Source organism: Onychomys torridus, chromosome 3, assembly GCF_903995425.1.
Source record: "Onychomys torridus chromosome 3, mOncTor1.1, whole genome shotgun sequence".
In the NCBI taxonomy this organism is placed as follows: domain Eukaryota; kingdom Metazoa; phylum Chordata; class Mammalia; order Rodentia; family Cricetidae; genus Onychomys; species Onychomys torridus.
In genome coordinates this window covers 34,970,906-34,996,698 of record NC_050445.1, presented here as the reverse complement: position 1 = coordinate 34,996,698, position 25,793 = coordinate 34,970,906, and the positions used below count along the sequence as shown (strand labels likewise).

At 37.1% G+C, this 25,793-nt stretch overlaps 1 protein-coding gene across 7 annotated transcripts in view; it reads right to left on the bottom strand.

The window, feature by feature from the left end:
* The window catches only part of Cnot4 (CCR4-NOT transcription complex subunit 4), a 107,227-nt gene that overhangs the window by 63,167 nt on the left and 18,267 nt on the right, over positions 1-25,793 (bottom strand). For all 7 annotated transcript variants that reach the window (XM_036180299.1, XM_036180296.1, XM_036180300.1 and 4 more), the window contains exon 2: positions 1,570-1,835. In XM_036180299.1, the coding sequence (XP_036036192.1) occupies positions 1,570-1,743 (174 nt within the window). In that variant the 5' untranslated portion in view covers positions 1,744-1,835. The remainder of the gene's footprint in view (positions 1-1,569; positions 1,836-25,793) is intronic.

Here is a 25,793-nt window from a genome sequence, read left to right as displayed (position 1 = left end):
ATATAAAAAAGCAAAGAAGACAGTTCTATTAACAAAATATGGATTTTATGTTATAATCAACAAATATTTAAGGAAATCCTACTATGTACTAAAATATTAATTAGGTTATATGCTTGTTAGTGTGTATGTGCAGGTATGTATGTACATGTGGAGGCCTCTACCTCATTTATTTGAGACAGACTTTCTTACTGAATCTGGAGCTCACTGATGGCTAAGCTAGCAGGCCAGCAAGCTCTCGGGATCCTTCCCTATCCTTCAGGCGCTGGGGTCATAAAAACAAGCCTGGCTTTTACCTGGATGCTCAGGATCCAACTCAAGTTCTCAGGAGTGCACAGTAAGTACCTGACCTATTGAGCCACATCCTTAGCCTATATCCTTTTTGATTGTTTAAGTACATTTCTAGTCTATCTAATAGGAAGAAAGATGAGCATAAATATTCAGACTCTGGCTCAAGAGTTCAAATTCAGTTCTAACATTATCTGGTCATGTGCCCTTAAACAACCCAGTCTCTAAGCCTCAGTATCCTCATGTATAAAGTACAAACAATCCTAAAATCTGATGTAGAGATTAAGTAATACTCGTAAAACAATTATCATTGTGCCCTCCAAAAATACTAGCAATCTCTCTGTTGTGTGTCTTTGTGTTTTCCTTCTCAGGATTACAGTATTTTCATTCCTACAGCTAACATCAGGGCTACTAATGGACCAAGAATGTGGAATCAGAAGGCCAGGCTTTGAATTCCAGCAACCTGCTCCAAAACCATATGACCCTTCTGCCCCAGCCTTCTCATGTGTAAAATGGGAATCACATTTAACCAGAAGTTCAGTAGAAGAGGATTAAAAGTGATGAAAATATGTCCTGTACAAATATGTACTAAAGATTCGGTTATCAGTACTGCTAATAACATAATCAATGGATGGCAGTTACTTAAAACTGAGTATAAAGATCCCAGGGAAGATGTGATGATTAATATTCACTGTCAATCTGACTGGATTTAAAATCATCTGGAGACACACACACACACACGCACACACACCCCTTAAGGGCGTTTACAGAGAAGACCAACCAAGGAGAGAAGACCCACCCTAATATGGCTAGCATCATCCCATAGACTGGAGTGCACAACTGAATGCAAAGGTCAAAGGTCAACTGAGTGTCAGAATGCCCTTCTCTGCTTCCTAATTCTGGTGAATGCCTTTCCTATTTAGTACTACTAGAAAACTAAAGTGAATCACCCCACACATTAATACAGAACATGTTCTAGTTCCACATCATCATATCTAATCTTAATAGTTCTTTACAAATCTTCTTATAAGAAAGCACCAAGACTGTATCTATTATTTCCTTCAGAGATTGTATGACTTTACAGATGTAATACAGCTTTAACATAACAAAGGCAACACCTGACCCTGACTCTTAGGCCAGTGCTCTTACTACTTCATTAGGCCTTCAAGATCACACAATGCTTGTTTTCAACCAATCACTCACACTCATGGGAAAAGAACTACAGAGTTAATACTGGACAGTAAAAACCCATACAGCAAAATAAAGTTGTTTGGAAGCACTTACCTTTCTACACGCAGGACAAAGTCCATTCTCATCAGTGCGAATTCGATGCCAACAAAATCGGCATATCTGGTAGCCACAGGTGCAAGGGAAAAAGTTAATATCGTCTATCTCCAGGGGCTCCATGCAAAGAGGGCATTCCACAGGGTCTTCCTTTGCATCAGGACTGCGAGACATCTTCACGCTTCTTAGACAGCAGCAAAAGTTTATAATAATTTAAGGGAGAAGGAAATTCAGCACTGAGAGCTAAAATGTAGAACTCTTTAGACCTGCATGAGAAAAAATTTAAAACATACCATTTACTATAGGAAAAATACTTTTGCTATAATCATAGGATTTCAGAATTTTTTTGCATATGAAGAAAAAAGAACTGGCATTATTAGGTTTCAGAAGCAATAGAGATGTAAAAGAATTGCCATTTCTTCCAGTAAAGACATTTAATACTGATCTAAACACGGTTTATAACACATTTTAGGGAAATATAAAATGAAGAAGACCTTCAACTTTAAAATAACTCTGAGGCCAATAAAATAGTTCAGTGGGTGAAAGCAACGGCTGCCCAAGCCTACTGAACTGAGCTCAATCACCAGAGTTCACACGGAGAGAATCAACTCCATAGAGTTCTCCTTGGATTTCTAAGCACACACCATGACATGTGCATGCCAACATATTCATTCTCTTTAATAATAATAATAATAATAGTAAGTTCAAAACTATGCACATTTAATTATGTATCTTTCACTTAAAAGCTAATAAGAAACATAATAATTATGTTATGCCAAAATGTATCACAATTTACGAAAGGGATTGATAAAAATGAGATTTAATCACCTATAGTTACATATTAATATCAAATTCTTGCCAGAGAAAATATAGCTTAAAACTAAACAAGTATGCCATAACTGTTTACAAGTATGTAATACTATGCAAGTGAAAACTGCTGAGCAAATAGATGTATTTATAAAATATTCCTATATAGTAAGTGCTACAAAAAGTCTGTAAGAAATCAGAGAACAAACAGACCTTTCTGACCCAATCATGCCTTGTGAAATGTGAATTCTTTTTAAGTTATGGAGAGTTGAAAACCAGTTAACAATTTCATGCTGTAGGGTAAGTTGAAATCACTATTTGCAGTTGAAATGGAAAAGCTGTAAACTAATCTACATCTTGATGCAACCCCACAGCACAATGGTTTAGAAACAACACACAACTGAACAAAGCAATTTTAAAGGTTACACTGAATATTGACATTTCTGAGGGCTAAATGTGATGGTTAGCCCAAGCAGATCCTCAACTGTCTTCTATGAAGCTGCAACTTATTTCAGAAAAATAGAGAAAATAGCAAAGAAACTAAATACAAAGAAATAGAAAAAAAATAACCAAATTTTAATTTTTAACAGAAATCACACTACAAATCAATATGGATGATGGACCCAACCCCCACTTATTTTTGGTTTTTTGAGACAGGGTCTCTCTGTAACAGCCCTAGCTGGCTGTCCTGGAAATCACTTCGTAGAACAGCTGGCCTTGAACTTAGGGATATGCCTGCCCTCTGCCTCCTAAGTGCTGGGATTAAAGGCAGGTACCACCATCTTATAAATATTAAGAAACACTGGTACAGATGGTATCCATGGCAGAGAAGGACCATTTTATAAATAATAAGAAACACTGGTACATATCTAACTTATACTATAATAAAATAACACCCTGTGGTGTGGTGGTACAGAGGCCTTTAAATCCCAGCACTTGGGTCTCCAAAACCAAAATAACACTAAAAGGTGACTGGAGACTTATTTGGTAAGTGTTAGAAAAATAAATAGGTGGGTTTTTCTTCCCCCACTTAAGCCCTGTTCACCCAAAATGAGAAGCCATAAAAAGATATAGTTTATTAACATGAAAAGCAAAAACAAAATTAAAAGCAAGTAACCTGGGTTCAGTTCACAGTACCCACATGATGGCTCTTAAACATCCCTGACTCCAGTTCTAGAAGATCCAACACCCTCTTTTGGCATTTAGGGGCACATATGAAATCTTTAAAAATAAATAAGACAGCCAGACAAAGACAGACAGACAGACACAGATAATGGATAAAGAAATAAATAAAAGCCTTTGTTTTTTATTCAATATACTGCCTAAATAAGAAGCTCTTCTACATAAATACACTCATATAACAAGCATAATGTTATGCTCAGTAACCATTATATCAAAGAGCAAAATACTGCCAAGAAAGCATCCACAAACAGGGAAACCATTAACAGTTAAGATACAGCAATAAAGCTAAGAATGCTCATCATCCCAACCTGCAAGTGGAGACAGGAAGATAAAAGAGATACAAGAATGCAGTGAGTCTATGCTATATAGTCAGCTATAGGCCATCTAGGGCTACAGTGTGAAATCCTTGCTTAAAAAGGAAAATAGATATAGCAATTTAGTAAATATGTGTAAGTTGACTGAGAAAGAGATTTATTCTTTATTTAGACTTTAAAAACAAGAACAAGCTGGAGAATTACTATCTAACTCTTTCTCTACATAACAAGCCCTGTATATATAAACTTAATTTCACTAAGAAAAAAGACCAGGATGCTGACATAGCAAAAAAATAGAAGTAGACATCCTTTGTTAGAAAAATTTGTTACTATCTGAATTGATACTTTTTTAAACTCAAGTGGCCAAAACCACCGGGTGGGTGTTTTCATTTTTTTGAGAAAAATACCTGACTTTGATGATTAGATGAGGATGATGAAAGTGTTTGTTTTATGTTTTCTACCATACAGTACGGGGAAGCCAAGCTGGAATCGGCTGTACACTCCTAGTTTTACATAAGTGTCTGGAAAATTCAGAGGAACTGAATTTTAAAGGCATGTGCTACCACTGCCTAACCTCTATGTTTAATATTGTGGCTGTTCTGTCTCTGATCCCAAATAAGTTTATTAGGGTGCACAATATTTTAGGGAACACAACACCACCACATACCTGTGATGTGATGTTTCTACAATGTCTTCCTATGAGTCTGTAATTTTATTTCAATTTTGAAGTTTAAAAAAAGAAAGAAATGCATGTGTATTTATAAAGATTCCAACATTCCTAGTTTGTAAATCTGGATTAGGCATTTTTTCCATATTAAAACCAGGGATGCAAAATCTAAAACTGTAGAAAACAGGCTCCACCACTTCTATCAACAGGAAAATACACTGAAATTAAGGACTGCTATCTATTCTTTAGTATATATGCCTTTAAGATGGTTTCTATCTTCTTTTCTCTCCTTTTTGTTGGAGGAGGGGGCACAACATGCAGGGGGCAGGGATAGGTTTCTCTATGTAGACAGCCACAACATCTCCTGATTCAGTATTCCAGCAAATTATTTTTTAAAGATAACTTTTTAAGGACATTAAACTTTCAACCTTTTGAATCTAAAGAATGTGTCTATTTTGTTCTACAATGTACCAGACACATACTGCAAATTACAGCTTCCTAGAACTATGTATGAAGGAATGAGAATCCTAAAGGAGTGACTCAGGGGAAATGCATACAAATAGCATTTGTCATTTAATCATAGGGTCTGAGATAGTTTGCTTCCTTTTTAAATGTTCCTCTATTTTTGAACTTTTAGAAATGCTATAATAGGAAAAAAAATATTAAACTACAACTTAAGAACAACTAACAAACAAGAATAAAATGATTGATGAGGCAAAAGTCAACCCTAACTTATAATTGACAACCAGCATCAACATGTTCCCTATTAATGTTTTTTCAGAAAGCTGCTAGGAGTTTAAAAAACTGAAGGCTCAAAGTATCATTAATTAATAAGGTAAAATCAAATCTGCATAGAATCAAAGCAACACTAATAAAGTGTGGTGGTACTTACTATTCTCTACCACAATTGTGAAAATTAAGAAAGAGCTGCTTGTATCAGTTATTTTCTGAAAAAAAAATAATAATAATAACAGGTGGATTCCAGGGGAGCAACCTGACAAAAGGGCATAGCTGTTCAAAAGTCTATGGATGATGAACCCAACCCTGTACTTCAAACAAATTTATCCAAGTATCAGAAATTTTTACCTTAGTTAGTCTGGACTTAAAAATTTGTCCTTAATTTCTTAAATCAATTTACAATGTATCAGTAGTGATGGACACAATAAAAAATATCAATTCAAGAAGAAATACTAAATATGGAAACATGCCTATAGTCACAAATACTTGGGAAACTGAAGCCCAGAAGATTTTTTTGAGACCAACGGCTCAAGAGGAGCCAGGCAACTAGTAAGACATGTGGAGGGTGGGGGTTGTTAGGAAGAAGGGGAGAACCTAGACCTATAAGCCTTCCATAGGCTAAAGCAGAAGGACTAGTGTGAGCTCCAGGCCAGACAAGGCTATGTACTGGATCAATGTATCCCAGATTAGGGTAAGAAAGATAACTCTTGCCTGAACCTTCAAGGTTTGTCTTTAAATCATGCTCAGCACACAAATTCAGTACCTTTCTTCACCCAAATCTCTCACCAGTCACTCTATCATCTCTTAAATTCTGATCACAGAGGGTATGCTGCCAATCAAGAATTCTCCTTTTTACTAAGCAGTCACTGTTGATTCTTCCGTCTCTTATTATAATCAACATCCTGCCCACATTTAAGTGACTTAAAAGTGAACACTGTTACACAGGGAAGTCTACCTTTTCAACTGTTTTGGCTGAGTGGAGCACAGGAAGGGGGAATGAAGAAATGTAACCTTGAACAGAAATTATAAAATAGCAAAAATGAGATTATCTACTTGAGATTTTTAACAGGGATCTGAAAATGAGCTTTAAGATTTGTTAAACAAACATACAGAATCAAGTTTACATATACAAATTTGATGGAATGTTCAATTTTATTAGATTTTCTGGGTATGGTGTTGTATTGAGCCTTTCGGGATAAAATTAAATAATAAGATATTTAAGGGACCTAAAACACAGAAAAGCTACTAATCCTTTACAAATAAGGAAAATGCTGCTTTTTAGTTTCCTAATCTTTCTATTGTGACTCAGTAAATTCTAGAATGTTAATAGTTTAACAGCATTAAACTAAAACAGTACTACCCAAAATCTTCTGTTCAATGAACAACTAATTCAGTATATTGCCATAAAAGATGTTCATCATGCCAGGTGGTAGTGGTGCACACCTTTAATCTCAGCACTCAGGAGGCAGATCTTTGTGAGTTTGAGGCCAGCCTGGTCTACAGAGCAAGTTCTGGGACAGTCAAGGCTACACAAAGAAATCCTGTCTTGAAAAACCAAAAGGGGGAAAAAAAGAGAGATGTCCACCGAACTAATATCCACATACAAAAGTCAGAATGTCTCATGAGTGTTTAGGTAAAGAAGCACATATTTGTTTGAAGTACTCCAGAGGTGAAGGCAGAAGAATTGTTGAAAGATTAAGGCCTGTCTGGGCTACAGTGTAATAAAGTCTCAAAACAGGCCCGGCGGCGGTGGTGGCGCACACCTTTAATCCCAGCACTCGGGAGGTAGAGCCAGGCAGATCTCTGTGAATTCGAGGCCAGCCTGGGCTACCAAGTGAGTTCCAGGAAAGGCACAAAGCTACACAGGGAAACCCTGTCTCAAAAAACCAAAATAAATAAATAAAGTCTCAAAACACCACCAGAGAAAATTTCCCTAAAAACAATAGCCGGGAGCTGTGTATACCCTGTAATGCCAGCACCTGAGAGGCAGAGGCCAGACAGGGCTACCCACAGCAAGGCAGTCTCGACAACAAAACACTAAGGCTACTGCACAGTAGTTCAAAATTTGCCTAGCATACCCAATGCTCTGGGATTTTCATCATATATAATAAAATATAAACTAAAGAGCTACTTATGTAAGAAATTAGATAGATTCTAATTGTGAACAATTTGTCCATCATCATCCATCTCAAAAATAAAAGGGGGGTAGCCTTTAAATCCATGGCAATGTTATTCAACCAACTCAAAGGTTATGCTTCAAGTCCACAAAGTAATAGTCAATATATGGGTTTTATTACTCTTTAAACTACCCACATTGAAATACTTTCAAAATAAAAGACTATTATCAACTATGTACAAATTATAAATAAAGTCACTCATTTTATAGCCAAAATGCAATCTGCATAAAAATATACATTGTAAGCAGCTTAGAGGAATTTAAACGTACAGCTTTAGAAGACTACAGCTCAGTGTGGTAGCACACACTTGTATTCCTAGCATTCAGAACAGTGAGGTAGGACTGCAGGGATTTCAAGGCCAACCTAGGTTGCAAGATCCTGTACCAAATAACAAAAAAATTCCACCAACTTGAAGAAATTTGACCATTCAGGTTTATTGTCCAGTTAGACAAACATCTAAAAATAATACAGTACTAGATAACTACACAATGAAATAACTACCTGACAAACACAATAAAAAACAATACCTTTCTGAATGCTACATAGTCCAAGTATCACATACTGTTATATCCTAAAATATTCCTAAGTGCTAGTTAAATATTTTCAAAATGTTAATGTTGAAATCTCAGTAAATATCTAAATACTACTACTCATATAAAACTACAAATGAGAGAAATTTAGAATTGGGTAAAGTTTCATATTTCATGGAAGAAGGAAATTTTGTGAAAATGAAACCCAGTATTTTGTAGAAATAATATAAGCTATTAAAAAAATATAAAAACTAAGGGCTAGGGTTTGGGTTAGTTGATAAGAGTGCTTATAAATCACATACAAGGCCGTGGGTCCAATTTCCAGCACTACATTGACTAGGCCTAGTGGGCACCCTGTCTGTAATCCAGCATTCAGGAAATGTGGACAGGAAGATCAGAAGTTCTCACAAGTCTGTCATCCTCATCTACACAGGGATTTCAGGGACAGCCTGGGAGACCCTGACTCAAACACAACAACACTTAAAGAAATCTGGTGGTACAAAGAAGAGTAAAATTGAGAAGGAAATATAAACAGTGAGAAATAAAAGATCAGGAAAATAAAGGTCTGGAAACAAGTTTAATCCTAGCACTCGGGAAGCAGAGGCAGGTGGATCTCTGAGTTTGAGGCCAGCCTGGTCTACAGAGCTCATTCCAGGACAGCCAGGACTGTTACACAGAGAAACCCTGTCTCAAAAAACAAAATAAACAAATAAATAAATATTCTTTTTTAAAAAAAATTCTGTTTCCCAGCCTGGTCTATAAAGTGAGTTCTAGAACAGCCAGGGTTACACAGAGAAACCTTGGGGGGGGGGGGGGAGATCCCATTTCAACAAAACAGAAATATATAAAAATATATTAACTAAGCAGAGATCCATATCCATAAGAGAACCATAGAATTTACATGATGTTTCTAATAACTCAAATGACAATCCTATTAAGTCAAGAAAATTTGCTTTAGTTACAAAATCAGATTTGTAAGATTATGTTGCCTTAAAAGGGCTAAAATGTTATTGTATTGAATAATCATAAGCACACAGTTCTTTGTACTTGTAGTTAAAATGACAGAAGAGGAAAATAAAGCTAGAGGAAACTAGGCAATAAATCTAATACTAAAATCCTAATAAAGAAATTTAACAGATTTAAACTATTCTAAACACAATACTAGAAAATCCAAGTCTAATCATATTATACAATTCCCAGAAGTTCAAGAATTCTGTTAAGTCAAAATTATGCATGACCTCAATAAATCAGAACAAGATACTATCCATCTCAAGAAACTCTAAGTAACTTGAAAAGCAAGACTATTTGGGGCTGTGGAATAATCCTCTTGTACACTATAAAGATTTGTCCCTTGAACTGGTTTAATAAAACAGAGTGGTTGGCCAGTAGTGGGAAGTATGGGGTGGGGGGCAACCAAACTAAGGATGATGGAAAAGAGAAGGGAGGGATAAGGAGTAGCCAGCCAGAGGCAGAGGGAGCAGGAGATGAACATGTAATGCTAAAAAAAACTATATTCCACCACATGGCAAAGCATAAATAGAAATACAGGTTAACATAAAATATAAGAGCTAGTTAGTAAAAAAGCCTGAGCTATTGGCCAAGCATTTATAATTCATATTCAGTCTCTGAGTCAGTTATTTGGGACCAGGTGGTCAAGGCATGGAAATGTCTGTTTATAATTTGGTCTTTATAAAATCTCTTAATACTAAAGCTTCAGGACAGCCAGGGCTACACAGAGAAACCATGGCTCTCAATCTGTAACTTCATCATTGATAAACACAGACAGCCAGGTTATAGGAGTTCCTTAGCTAGTGTAGTGAAAATAGAGAGGTTGAGATTCAGTTCAGAATACCTGTCTCAAGGGAATAAGATGGAGAAAAATAAAGAAATACACCTAATATCCTCCCCTGGCCTCCACATGCCATAAATGGGTACAAGCACTCACTCACACACAAACACAAAAAATTGTAAAGCCCTTCATATATTAGGGATTAAAAGATAAGCCTTTCACATGGTAACTGATATGTACTCTAACACAATCTAAAATAAGGACAAATTCTATCATTAACATTATTTTGGAAACTGTGACTAATGGAGGAAACAGAGACATTATTCCAGATATAACAAATATTAAATAGCATCAATAAATACTAAAGAAACTATATGTTAGTAAATTTAACATACAAAAGGAAATGCCTAAATATCATGATGTGGTGGTATTTTATTTGTGCTTTAATAAATAAAGTTTGCCTGGAGATCAAAGGAAAAGGCCAGCCATTATGAGTAAACAAGTCAGGCAAATGCTAGCACATGCCCTTAATCCAATCACTTAGCAGGCGGGATCTCTGTGTGTTCAGTTCAAGGCCACACTGGAAACAAAGCTTTAATTCTAACACTAGTTAACCATGGAGGTCTGGGGGTCTGTACAAACTGACAGAAAGTGACAGAGTTGGGCAGGAAGAGGAAGTGATGTAGCTGGACAGAGAGCAAATCAGATGGCAGAACAGCAAGGCATATATGCGTGGGTAGACAGAAAGTAACTCGCATTTGGAAGCTGCAGAGTTTGTGAGGTAAGGCTGGCTGGTGGCTTTCCCTATTTCCCTGATTTCTAAGGCTTTCACCCCTATATTTGGCTCTATGTTTTTTATTTAATAATACCATTTAGAAATTCATCTACACCATGAAAATAATGTTCTAAAATGGACAAGGGAAATCAGGCGGTGGTGATACATGTCTTTAATCCCAGCACTCAGGAGGCAGAGGCAGGCAGTTAGAGGACAGCCTGGTCTACAGAGTGAGTTTCAGGACAGCCAGGGCTACACAGAGAAACCATGTCTCAAAACACCAAATAGGGGAAAAAAAAAAAAAAGACAAGGAAAAAAAGGTCAAAAATACAGTTATTCTCTATATGTTAATGTAATTTAACTTGTTTTAAAGTCTCAACTTTAAGGGCTGGAGAGACAATTTAAGAGAACTTTGAGTTCTTGCAGAGGACTGGAGTTTAGTTCCCAGCACTCCATATCACAGATACCGAAGTCTTCAACACTCTTTTCTAGCCTCTAGGACATTTGCATGGCATATGTACATACATGCATGCATACATACTCATAAACAAAAATAAATAAACACAAAGAAAAACATATCCAACTTAGAAAGCTCTTCCAAACAACAGAAGAGGAAACTACTCAGTAAGAACCTTCACAAATGAGCATGATGGGTGACACATGATGGGTGATCCAGCACTTAAGGTGGTGGTGTCCCATGTCTTTAATCCCAGCACTCAGGAGGCAGAGGCAGGTGGATCTCTTGTGGAGTTCCAGGACAGCCAGGGATACACAGAGAAACCCTGTCTTGAAAAACCTAAATAATAATAAATAAAAAGGATATTTCCTCAGACTGATAAAAATAATAACCACAGGTCTATGTACCAAACATTAAAGTCAAGAGTGTCTACTTGAAAAACATTAGGTTAATTCTGTAGCCATTCCAAAATGTTAGAGAACTTTAACAGATATTTTGAAATCTTAATTCATAAAACATAATACAGTTGAAACTTGTTTTACCCTGCCATAAGATTGTAATATATATATATTTTCAAATACATATTTATTATATAAATACATACGCACATATAAATTTACACACACACACACACACACACACACACACACACACACACACACACACGCCCTAATTATGTGTCTTATTCTCAATTTATAAACTTACTGCAGTTACCCTGGAACTGGAATTACAGATGATTTTTTGCCTCCACATTGGTGCTGGGAACTGAACATAGGTCCTCTGCAAAAGCAGCAAGTACTCTTAAGCACTGAGCCATCTTTCAAGTCCCTAGTACTTACTATTCTTTATTTTCCTTTTTTTTTTTTTTTTATTTGTTTGTTTTGTTTTGTTGACAGAGTTTCTCTGTGTAGTTTTGGTGCCTGTCCTGGAACTCACTCTGTAGACCAGGCTGGTCTCTAACTCACAGAGATCCACCTGGCTCTGCCTTCTGAGTGCCAGAATTAAAGGCATGTGCCACCACCGCCCAGCCTTGCAATACTATTCTTAATTCTTTCAAGTGTAGGATTTCAGACTAAAAGGTTTGTCAGTAGGGCTGTAAATACTATAGCAATTAATAAATTAGACTTGAAGGTGTGAGAAATAAGCCATAGGCTATTTAACAAACAATTTAAGAATTCAATTTTTTTAAAAATCAGGCTGGGCAGTGATGGTACATGTCTTTGATCCCAGCAGTCAGGGAGGCAAAGGCAGGCAGAGATCTCTGTGAGTTCTATGCCAGCTCATAAGTTATACCAGCCTTCATGATTTTAAATTCTGATTTAAAATAATTTTAATTATGTAGTCATGTGGGAGTTAAGACATCATTTGAAAATAAAGTAAAATTTATTTTACACTATAGACTGTATTTCCTTACCAAAGGAAATACAATAAAATACCTATGAAGACATACTCCAGAATTATGTCTAATAAAGGAAGTACAATAAAAGCATTAAAAATTAACTTTCAGTATTAGTATTTTCTTAACAAGATGTTTTCTGGGTCTAGAGAGATGGCTCACTAGTTAAGAGCAGGTACTGTTATCGCAGAAAACCCAGGTTTAGTTCCCAGCATCCACAACAAGGTGGCTCACAACCTCCAGAACTCCAGTTCCAGGGGACCCATCACCCTCTTCGGGCTCTTCAGGCAACTTGCACTCACATGTAAATACCCCAACTGCCACTCTCACATCACAAGCCCCACTTATGAAAAGAGACTCGTAATTCACAGTGAATCAATATTATTAGTCAATGTTCATTCTCCTTCTCCCTTCCCTTGGTAGAATCTCTATAGTTTTAGCTAAGCACACTTGGTCAGCCTACAAACTATGTATCTCAAGATCCTATATAGGCAAAGACATTGAGTGATTAAGTTTAAGCAAAAGGATGTGACTGAAAATGATATGTACAACATCCAGATCCTCTTAAGTGCATAGCTTCTTGCCTATTGAGTGTAAAGGGCCAAACAAAGTAAAATTCCAGAGAATGGCAGAGCTGACTCAATAACCTAGGGATCCCTAGAGAACAAACCAACCTTGTCTATCCTCTCCTTTTAACTGATAGAAAAATAAACTAACTTCTTTAAGCTACTGTATTTTGGAGTCTCCTTATAACAGCAACTTGACCTAATGTATACCCTTTCTAAATTGTTTATTTTTTTTTTTTTTTCAGTGCTAGGCATCAAACCCAGAGTCTCTCATATGCTGGGCAGGTGCTCTACCACTAAACTAATACTCCTGAACCCTTATATAATTATATAAAAACAAACTATGGACTTAAAAAAAAATAGAACAGGGGGATTTACCTACTCCCACTCTATCATCAAATCATCACCATTATTTTATTAAAATGAAATTATATCACACAGCTTCTTATAATGAAAATACATGCCATCTATGTCAGCAGTATACATATACACATATTTTACATCAAAAACAAATGAAGAGAGCATACAAGATTCTTGGAAAAGAGCAGTGTCTCTAAATATATACAGTCTCATTAAATTGCTTAAAGTGTCAGTATATCATGCTTATTTTAAAATAAAGTGAAATGAAAAACACTAAATTTTACAAGCATTTATCATTCAGTTATGCTAAAGAAAGATAAGGAGTTTATAAAATGTATAAACATTTTCAGCCTTCCCTATAATTTCTATCCAATGACAGAAGGAAGAGGTATGGAGATTTAAGATCTACTGTAAAAAAAAAAAAAAAAAATCTATGTAATTTACATGCTACTCCATAATATGAATGAGTTTGTTACTATGCTTTAAATATTAAGAGCTGCAATGTTTCAGAAGGTGTATTTTCCCCAGGTGTTGTTCCTCAACAGCCATTCACCCTTTTTTCAGGCAAGATTTCTCACTGGTCTAGTACTCAAAACCAGGCTAGGTTGGCTGACCAGTGAATCCAGGGATCAAGCTTCTTCACCTCCCCAGTGCTGGAATTACAAGTGTGCAACACTATGCTTGTTTTTTTCACATGATGCTGGGACTCAAACTCTGGTTCCAACAGGCAATTTACAAATTGAGCCATCACCTAAGCATCTACTTGTACTTTTCTTCACCTGTAAATTTTCTAGTTCATCATTTTTAAAGTAGTTAAAAGCAAGCTAAGTATGGAGACATACGTCTATAACTCCTGTACTTGGAAAGCTAAAGCAGAAGATAAAGAATTTAAGGCTAACCTTGGCTACACAATTTGTTCAAAGTCAGACTGGGATAAAAGAGACTTTATCTCAAAACATCTTAAAGTAAAAATAAAAATAAATAAAATAGCCAATCCTATAGATATCCACCATATCAAATATAGTGCCAGACATTTATAACAGGAATATATTTCTGACCTTATGTATATGAAGCAAATATACTACTATTTAGCTACATCCTTACTGTAATTTATTTGCATTTTTTTGTTGTAAGAGAAAAGCCTAAAATAAAGATGTATGAGTATAAGGTAGTTTGAAATGATTTTCTTTTTTGTCTCAGTATATTTATGAGGATGGCTTCTATATTATTAAGCTGTTTATTGCTGTGGATATCACTCTGTGTAAATAAAGTGCTGACTGTCCAGTAGCCAGGCAGGAAGGATAGGGTAGGCGGGACAAGGAAGAGGAAGAGGCTGGGAACAGGAAGGCTGGAGGAGACAGCGCCAGCTGCTGCCATGAAAAGCAACATGTAAAGACACTGGTAAGCTACAAGCCATGTGGCAAAGTATAGACTAACAGAAATGGGGTAATTTAAGATAGAAGAAGTAGATAACAAGAAGCCTGCCACAGCCATACAGTTTGTAAACAATGTAAGTTTTTGTGTGCTTTCTTGGTTGGGTCTGAGCGATTGTGGGACTGGCGGGTAAGAGAGATTTGTCCTGACTGGGCCAGGCAGGAAAACTCTAACTACAGTTTATATAGAAAGGTTGTCCTCTTTCAAGCTTTCCCTGCACTAAATGATAGGTAGATGATGTATTGTTATTAGGGTAAGCCTTGGTATTTGAATAGCATATGTGTTAGATATCTCTTCAGAAACTTATTGTTTGGTATGGTCACTAAAAATTTCATCTCTTGCCAGGCGGTGGTGGCACACGCCTTTAATCCCAGCACTCGGGAGGCAGAGCCAGGCAGATCTCTGTGACTTTGAGGCCAGCCTGGGCTACCAAGTGAGCTCCAGGGAAGGGCGCAAAGCTACACAGAGAAACCCTGTCTCAAAAAACCAAAAACTAAAACAACAACAACAACAACAAAAAACCTACTCCAGTAAGAGAAGGACCACATAATGAAGAAGGGAAGAAGATAAACAACAAAAAAATCCATCTGTAGTCTGGATTTTCACTTATTCAAGGATACCTTCAACTCAACTAAACAAACAGAGTACAGAGTTCAGAAGAGAAGTAAGAGCTGATAAAGCATTAATGAGTCAGACACACACAGCAGTTCAAAGCTTTGAGAATGAATGACACTGCCCAGACTTTCTGATCTATGGAAGTCCCTGAAAATTCTATCTAAACCAGTTCAGACCATGTCTTCTGTCACTTATAGAGTCCTAAGTGACACAACCCTTCACTGGATCTTTAATATATTCTTTAAGAAGTAATGAGAAAAGCCAGGTGGTGGTGACGCACTCCTTTAATCCCAGCAGAGGCAGGCAGATCTCTGTGAGTTCGAGGCAAGCCTGGGCTATCAAGTGAGTTCCAGGAAAATGACGCAAAGCTACACAGGGATACCCTGTCTCGAAAACCCAAAATGAAGTAATGAGAGTAAAAATGTGATTCTGATTATTTTAATTTGTACTTAGGATAAAATTATTTATGTGGTACTTATGAAAATAATAGCCTTGTTTAAAATGAGGGTGTGTGTGTATGTGTGTGTGTACATGTGTATGTGTAGGTATGTGGCCCATGCACATACAGAGAGAGACCAGAGGAGAAAGTTAAGTGTCCTGGTTCTATGACTCACCTAGTTCTATGACTCTGCCTTATTCACTTAAGACAGGGTCTCCTACAGAACCTGGAACCCACACCCCAGTGATCCTCCTGTCTCTGCACTGTATATTGGCTAAGATTATAGGTGCACACATGGTCATGCTCAGCTTTTTATGTAGGTGCTGAGGATTTGAACTGAGGTCCACATGCTTGTACAGCAAGCATTCTTACCACATAATACATCTCCTGAGCCCATCACAGCCTTTTGATTCCTATCTCATTTCCATACATCTCTATTACTATTCTTCACATCCTAGCTTTGTAAAAAGTTTCTAAACATACTTTCAACACACATCCCACAATAAATTCTAGATATTAGCCTAAGAAAAATGAAAACATGATTCACAAAGGGCTTATATACCAATGTCCATAGACATCTTTTTCATAGTAGACAAAATGGAGAAAATAAAATATTCATCAGATAACTGAATAAACAAATTTTTCAATGGAATACAAAAAAACTGCTCAGAGAAAAACAAAACAAAACATAATAAACACAGTATTAACAAATGTGAAATGTACAAATTCACAAAATTAACCCTATTACATAAACAGGCCAAACTAAGCTCTGATGACAGAAACCAATAGTCTGGGTGATAAGTATCAAGTAGGAAGCATTATGAGGAATGTCCTAGATGATGGAAATGCTCTCAATCTTGACAGAGGTGCAGGTTATACAGTTGTACATATCCATCACAACATATTTAACACAAACTTGTTTCACTGTATTTTGTAAGATCTCAAATTTAAATAAAATTAAGCTACAAAATCTGTATAGGCTTAAGCCTACTCCGTTAGAATCTGGATCAATTAGAACAGAAATCTCTATTCAGCCATAAAGATTTGAATGAAACTAAACACTGAGAAGGGAGGACAGTCTTCTGGGGAACACCCTACAGCTACAAGCCCAAACATTTACGTCAGTCTCCCACACAGCTATTCTTCAGTAAAAGTAGGAAAGATGTAGAAACACAAAAGGGATTCTGGTTGACTAAAAAAGTCAGCAGGGTTACAAGACGAGGCACTTCCTGCCAAGCCTAATGATGGAAGTTTCATCCCCGAGGCCCCACATGGCAGGAAAACCAACTCCCACAAACTGTCTTTTGGCCTCCCCACGCACACCGTGGCACACATGCACTTACATACATATAAATAAATGTAATAAAAAATGCTTTAAGTCAGTATACTTGGCCAAAAAATTCTGAGCCCCCCCCCACTCCTCAAACTACTGGAATAAATTAATCTTTTAAGACTTTTTGTCAAATCTGAAAGTCTGCAAATATTGCTAAACAGAACCATTTGGCAAATTATTTATTTTCATGAAAATTGTGACATGTCTAAAAGCAGCATTTTCACAAGTAGAACTAAAAATTGGAAATAAGTACCAGAAAAGAAATCATGATGGTAAAATCATGTAAAAAAGTAGTCGTAGGGCATAAAAATGGATGTGCTGTGTGTGTTGAGGGGGGAGGGGTGGGTGTTAATGCTGGTGGCTGAACCCAGACCCTTGTGCATGCTAAGTACAAGCTCTACCACTCCTCTACACGACCAGCCCAGATGAAATGATGTTTAAGAAGCAAAACTACCAAGAGATAAAAGTACAGTAACAAGTAGCCTTCAAATTGCTAATCAATTTTTCTTTCACTTCTCTGAACTCTATACTGCCCTGAATACACAATTAACTGCTTCATTTCTTCAAAACTGTCTAAAGTCACTAACCTACACATTAGTGCCTTGCAGACAGTGTCCCTACACCGAGCCAAAGGAGACCATGTAAAACTTCTCCAGTGACCCTTGGTACAAGCAGGTCATGGCAGAAAGCATCCCAAAGCACTGAACCTTTTAAAACTAACCCTATTAATTTATAGTTGGTTCTACAAGAAACTAAAAAGAGGCTTCAATACACAATTGGTGCATTATGAAAAACAACTGAAAAACATGAATGCAATTTTTCTTGTTTTTGTTTTTGAGACACGGTTTCTCTGTGTAGCCCTGACTGTCCTAGAACTTGTTCTGTAGACCAGGCTGGCTTTCAAACTCATAGAGATCTGCCGGCCTCTGGGATTAAAGGCATGTGCCGCCACCACCGAACCCAACTTTTTTCTAGATAGGATCTCATTATGTAGCTTTCATTGGCCTGGAACTCACTAGATAGACCAGACTGGCTGCCTCAGTGCCTGGATTAGACAGACAGACAACATCACACGTGGCACAGTTTATTTTCTTTTAGACATGAAAAAATAAAAGATAATTAGCCTTCTATAGAATCAAGTTTTAATAAAGTGATTGGCTTGAAAGTTTGAATACAAGCCTAAAGGTGTCATAAATAGGAAAATAAAAATAAATTAGTCTCTTATTTAGGGGTTTCTTCTGATAAATGAGCTGGTGATATGCTTCCCCTAATAATAAATAAATAAAGGGATATTTTTAAACTCTCACAGTCAAAAGCCATATTAAAAAACAATAAGGAGGGGTCAGAGGGATGGCTTGTCTTGCAAGCCTGGCAGTCTGAGTCCAATCCTCAGAATCTACATGAAGACTGAAAAAGAAGACCAACTCCACATAGTTCTTTGACCTCCACATGACAGCCATAACATATGCAGCTACACACATATCACACACACACACACACACACACACACACACACACACAACAACAACAACAACAACAACAACAAGGAGGACTACAAAGATGCTCAATGGTTTAAGGACATACATACTGCTCTTGCAGAGGACCTGAGTTCAGTTCCCAGCACCCACACTGGGCAGCTCAGAACCACCTATAAATCCAGCTCCAGGAGACCTGACACTCACTTTTGAACTCCATAGGTACCTGCATTCATGAGCATATGCCCACATATAGACACACATATAGAAATAACTAAAAACAAGAATAAAAGTTTAAGATAACAATTAGGTAGTAAAGCTCTACTAATGTTCTTAGCTAAATAAATACCTTTTTTCTATTTACTTCCCAGCAAAAAAATATATTACTAATTTGGCAAAGAATTAAAAAGCAATTTTTTAAACTGTCTCAATCAAAGATAGATTTAAGCAATGTATGAGACTGTAGATAAAAATAGCCTATCATTCTATTCAGATTCTAGAAGGGCATAAGACAAAAGAACAATGTCTTCGGTTCTAAGAGTAGGATAGTAATCTTTTCAAGGCTTTCCTTCCAAGAACACTCTATTTCGTTATGCTCATAACCAATCATAATTTTTTTAAACTGGTTCTGACTCAACACATTAATGCATAGCACAGAAGGCTGCATTATTAATAAATGTTCTTCTGGTTAAGAGTAAACTTGTCTCAACCCAGGAGCTAGAGCTCCGTGTTAGCACCTGCTTAATACGCCCAAGAACCTGGTTCCATCCCTAGAACCACCAGGGGAAAAAGCCAACATGTATGTAACTTAGTTCTGAAGTCTTACTCCTATTAAATTCCTAAAATATAATAAAACATAAATATAAGCAACTTTCATTTCAAAATTTCTAAGAAACTACTACTCTAAGTAAAACATTTTTAAAGTGATATATAATTCTAAAGAAAGTACTAAAATTGAAGTGGCTACACATCGTCAATGGCATTGTAAGTATCTGAAAATCAACACAATGCAAAAATCTACAACAGTAATAATATCCTCCAATCAAATAACTTTACAGGCTGGAAAGATGGCTCAGTGGTTAAGAACACTGGCTGCTCTTGCAAAGGACCCAGGTTCCACTCCCAGCACCCACATGGTGCTCACAACTGTCTGTAACTCCTGTTTCAGGGGATCCAACATCCTCACACAGACATACATGAAGTCAAAATACCAACATACATAAAATAAAAATAGTAAATAATTTAAAAAATAGATTTACATCTGGATATTTAGCCTAAGTTAATTAATAGTTTAATTAAAAGAAATGTTGGTTGTTTCAATTTTGCCTACCAGTTTAGAGTGCAGTTATTACATTCCTATAGTCAATTTAAAGGAGTTAAAATCTGGGTTAAGACAGTACAAAGGCCGGGCAGTGGTGGCACATGCCTTTAATCCCAGCATTTGGGAGGCAGAGGCAGGTAGGTCTCTGTGAGTTTGAGGCCAGCCTGGGCTATAGAGTGAGTTCCAGGACAGGCTACAAAGCTACACAGTGAAACCCTGTCTCAAAAAAAACAAAAAAAAAAGAAAAAGAAAAAGAAAAAGAAAAGAAAAGAAAGAAAGAAAAAAAAGACAGTACAAAGACTTGAATTTAGAACATCCAAACTGACTTGCTATATTTCCCCAGATGTGTTCTGGGTGATTTAAAAAGAAAAATCAATGGACTATATAAAGTTAGCTTTATCAAAATTAAGGAAAAGTCAAAAGCAAACAGTTTCATGTTATAAAATCTCATCCTTGGATAATGGAAAGACCCTGTCTCAAAAATACAAATACTATATATATATATATATATATATATATATATATATATCTTCACTGAAAAGTTTCAAAACAAAGACATCAACTTTCAGAGAAAGAAACACCAAAATGTAAATGGATGGAAAGAATTCTGGCGTTCAGAGTTAGCAGTGCCACAATAGCAAAGAGAAATAAATGCCTTGCAATTTGCTTATAAAATCCCCAAACAATAAAGCTTCAGTATTTCATGATTCACAAAGATGACAAGTGGGAAATAAAAGAAAATTAAGCAAACTTTGACAAAAATTGTACAGGGCAAAAAAAAAAAAAATGGCTGTCTAAAATGAAAGAATCAAACTCTTAATAAAATTTTGGTGTATAATATTTGAGGTAGGAAAAAGAATTCCATAGAAGTTCAAAACTAACATACTAATGTCAGACACATGGCACATGCCTGTAATTCCAGCTATATATCTGTCTCTTTATAAATAAAAGTAACACACAGGCCAGTCACAGTGGACAAGGCCTACAATCCCAGAACTTGGGAGAGAGAGGCAGGAAAGTTTGAGACCAGCCTTGTCTTCATAGCAAGTAGGCTACTTAGTGAAGGCCTATCTGCAAAAGATAAAATAAGTAAAATAAGGGTCCCCGGAGGGGAGATGAGACGCTTCAGTTTGTAGAGAAGGATCCTTACTACAGACTCATAACCGGTCAAAGCACTGAGAATAAATAAATAATGGACTGTTGAGTGCTCAGTCATAATGGAACATTTGTATCACCCACTACCCTCCTCTTCCAAAGCTCAGGAGCACTGCTGAAGAAGAAATGGGAAACAAGAACATCAGAGCCAAAGGATGATAAGGAATGTTGTGAACTGCTGTTCTCGGGATGTAATATAGCTATTGCATCCATGAACTCACAGTGCACAAGACCTGCACAAGACGTTCAGAAGACTGAGTCCATCAACACTCCATCACAAAGAGCCAGCTCACTCTTCCCACAAGAGGAACAGGAAGTTAGTTAATGGCTGTGTTGTGGAAAGGGGAGTCATTTTCCTTAGTAGTGTGACAACTGATAAGCTGTTCTTAATTAAATCCCCTACCCATTCTCATGCAAGCAGCCCTAATTAAATCCCATGGGGTGGGTACAGGTACACATACACACATGGGGGCACACATGAAAGTATAAAGGAGACCTGGAAGAAAATGTTCTGTGGAAGGAGGGGGATATGAAAGGATAATGGGGTGGGGTGGGGTGGGGTGTAATCAAAATACATTGCAAGTGTAGGAAAGTGAGAAAAATTAAAAGATGTTTAAAAACTGAATGAACAAATTAAACATTCATTTTATAGTATAAAACAAAAATAATCCCAACAAAACTGTTTAATAAGAATGGGGGCAAGGGCGGTGGTGGCACACTCCTTTAATCCCAGCACTCGGGAGGCAGAGCCAGGCAGATCTCTGTGAGTTCAAGGCCAGCCTGGGCTACCAAATGAGTTCCAGGAAAGGTGCAAAGCTACTCAGAGAAACCCTGTCTCAAAAAACAAAAAACAAAACAAAAAAAAAAGGATGGGGAAGCCAGGCAGTGGTGGCACACACCTTTAATCCCAGCACTTGGGAAGCAGAGACAGGAGGATCTCTGAATTTGAAGCCAGCCTAGTCTACAGAATGAGTCTTAGGACAACCAAAGCTACATAGCAAAACCCTGTCTCAAAAAAAAAAGGGGGGGGGGAGTGGGGAGAAAGAGGAAATAGAGAGATGGCTAAGCAGTTAACAGCATTTGCTGCTCTTGCCCACAAGCCAGGCTTTCCCACCAACACTGGGCAACTACAACCACCAGATGATGCCCTTTTCTGACATGAGGGCATTGTACCAATGTAGTACACATACATACACTGAGCCACACATATATACACATAAAGCAAGTCTTTAGAAATTAAGGGAGGCTAGAAGAGAGGGTATTTATTGCTCTTGCTGAGGACTTAGATTCTATTTCCAGCACCCACATGGCGTCTCATGACCATCTCTAACTCTAGTTTCTCAGTTCTAGTCCTCTTCTGGCCTCTGTAGGCACCAGGCATGCACATGATACACATAAATACATGCAAGGCAAAACACTCATACACATAAAATAAAAATAAATCTAAAAATAAAAAATAGGGAGAAAGCTTAATGTTGCTATACTGACCAATAAATTCCTTAAAGTAACTTTACACATAAGATAATCTGTTCATAAAGTCTATTTGGAGGCAGGGGAGGTGGGAGAGAGAAAAGTGCTTGGAAAAAAACTCAATGAGGAATATGTCTCAAAACAAAGTTCAGTGGAGTAAGGTTTTCTTACACAGTAGACTGTCATCAACCTCTGTAGCTATAGAAATCTATAGAGATAAACAACTGTGCAGAGGGAAGAAGAGATCACCAGGAAACCCACAAATCAGCCATCAGACCAGACAACAAACATGGTATATACATAACCATATTGCTTCCCCATCACAACTATAAAGGGTATTAAGTGGCTGCTAAAAATGATGCTGTTGATTTATCTTATATCCTCCATTTTACAAAGTATATAATACAGTACGTAACAAATAGAAAATACAATGCTATGGTAACTTTAAAAAGCTAATGCTTTAAAAATGCAGCCAGCAGTGGTGGCCTACATCTGTAGTCTGAGAATTAAGGTCAGCCAGAGCTACATATTCAAAGCATGTCTCAAACAATATAAACAATTACAAGCAAAAGGCAAATAAGGCAATTGACAGAAAAGGACAAAATGAATTTTTAACAAAAAAACGTTCAGTACTTGTGCACTGTTCCCAACTTGCACTTCTACATTTATTATACACTGCAAGTTCTCTATCTTGAGAGACACTCCTACTTCATTCTCTTGCCAGCATAACATACTCTATGACATGATCACAGAGTTTAACAAATCTCTATTACTGACCCTTCTGCTTTCAGTCCTTTGGCACATACCATTTAAAACATATATTTGGCTGGGTGGCGGTGGCACACGCCTTTAATCCCAGCACTTGGGAGGCAGAGCCAGGCAGATCTCTGAGTTCGAGGCCAGCCTGGTCTACAGAGCAAGTTCCAGGACAGCCAGGACTACACAGAAACCCTGTCTCAAAAAAGTAAAAGATTTAAATAACTCAAGAGCCTTGGTATGCTTACTGATTGGAAGACCTAATACAGTAAAGATACCAATCACTCCCAAACTCCACTACAGGAATAAAATAATGCAATTCCTAGAAGAAAATAAAACAAAAACAAAAAGGCTTTTAGAGATACAAATGAGGCTTATAAAATTTACATGGGCAGGGGAAAATCCTACGGTACCTAAAGCATTTTTGTCAACAGTCCAATGGGAAGAATTACTCTTCCCAATGTTAAGACTTAAAACATAATGTAGTTCTGATGGAGAGAGAAATGCACAGACTGATGGAACACAGTAGAAACTCCAGAAAAAAAGTCTGCTCAAATATGCTCAACCAACTTTTCACAACTTTACCCAAGCATTCAATGGAGGAAAAAAGAAAGCCTTTATAACAAATGATACTACAGCAATGATGCTGGGGGTATGAAATATTACTACTCAGGAAACAGTAAATTAAACCAACTTGAAATGGACCACACATTTAAATATAAAGTATGGTGGTCATGCATGCCTATAATCTGAGTACTTAGGAAGCTGAAGCAGAAAGACTGGAAGTTCAAGACCAGAATGTGTTACACAGTAAGATGCTGTCTCAAAACACCATCATCACCCTTCCTACCACCACACACAAAATAAATCTCCACCTCTAGCCCTTCTAACCTCCTTTAATTTGAAATTTTTCAGAACTCAGCATTAGGTAAAGGGTGCTTGGAGGACACAAAAGTCTTATCTACAAAAGAAAGACTTGGACATCATCAAAACATAAAATTTTCATGAAAAAAAATTAAGTCAGTGTAGTGCTAAAGTCTTGTGCATGGTACACAAGCTTTCCACCACTGAGCAGAACTAAACCACCAGTTCTCAGATTTAAAGTGTACACTAGAGCTGGGAATACCCCATTTGACAAGATATTCCAGGCCTTGGGTTTAATCACCACCACCACCACCACATTAAAAAGACACAATTTAAAAAAAAAAAAAAAAAAAGGAACTTGCTGGGTATGGTAGCTCACAACTTTAATCCCAGCACTCAGGAGGCAGAGGCAGGTGGAGCTCAAGGCCAGCCCCATCTACAGAGTGAATTCCAGGACATCTAGGGCTACATGGTGAGATCCTGCCTCAAAATAACAAAACAAAACAAAAAAGAAACTTTTGCTCTGTGAATAACACTAGAGAGAATATTCAGGTATTAGAAACTGGGGTAAAACATTTGCAAACTACTTTTTTGTATGTGATAGTGTCTCACTCTGTAGCCTAGGCTGACCTGGAGCTCACTATAGCCCAGGCTGGCCTCAAACTTGCAACTATGTTTTTTGCCTCGGTCTCCTGAGTACAAGGATTACAGGTGTGAGTCACACCCAGATTTCAAACTAAATTTTTAGCAAAAGATTTTGTATCTACAGTATACAAGGAATGCTTCAAACTCAACAGGAAAAAAATCAATCCAATTGGAAAATGGGCAAAAGACATTTCACAAAAGGCCAATAAGTATACAGGAAAATGTCTCCTAAGTTTATGGTCCATGCCTATAATCCTCCCACTCCATGGGTAAAAAGGATTGTTAATTCAAGGTTAGCCTGAGTAAGAACCCGGACTTCCAAACAAAACAAAACATTTCAATATTTTTATCTTTCAGGGATTGCAAACCACAGTACAATAGAATTACATACCTATCAGAATGACTATAGTAAGAACAGTGGTAAAATTTCTTATTGTCTTTTCCTACTACTGTGATAAAATACCCTGACAAAAGTAATTTAAGGGAGAAAAGGTTTGTTTAAACTCACAGTTTAATGTACAGACTCTTATGGTGGGGTAGTCAAGACAGTAAAGCCTGAACTAGCAGGTCACACTTTTGTCTGCTCCTGGTTAGAAGAGGAATGTATACAAGCTACTCACTCAGCTCATCTGTTCTACTTATACAGTCCAGGATCCTAGCTAGCCTGGGAAAGGCACCACCCACACAAAGAAGGTGAGCATGCCCAAAAGCCCCTTCTCAAAGACGACTCTAGAGTCTGTCAAGCTGACTATTAATACTAACCATCAAATACAATAGAGAAATCAACAGGTATGTAGACTATATAAGGAGTTCAAGATAAAAAGATTAAAATCAGCAAGAGACATGGAAAAATATTCAATATCACTAATATAGTAGAATGCTTGCCCAGCATGCACTCTCCACTAAAGAGATGGAAGCAGAATGATCAGAATTTCAAGGTCAATTTCAGCTACATAGCA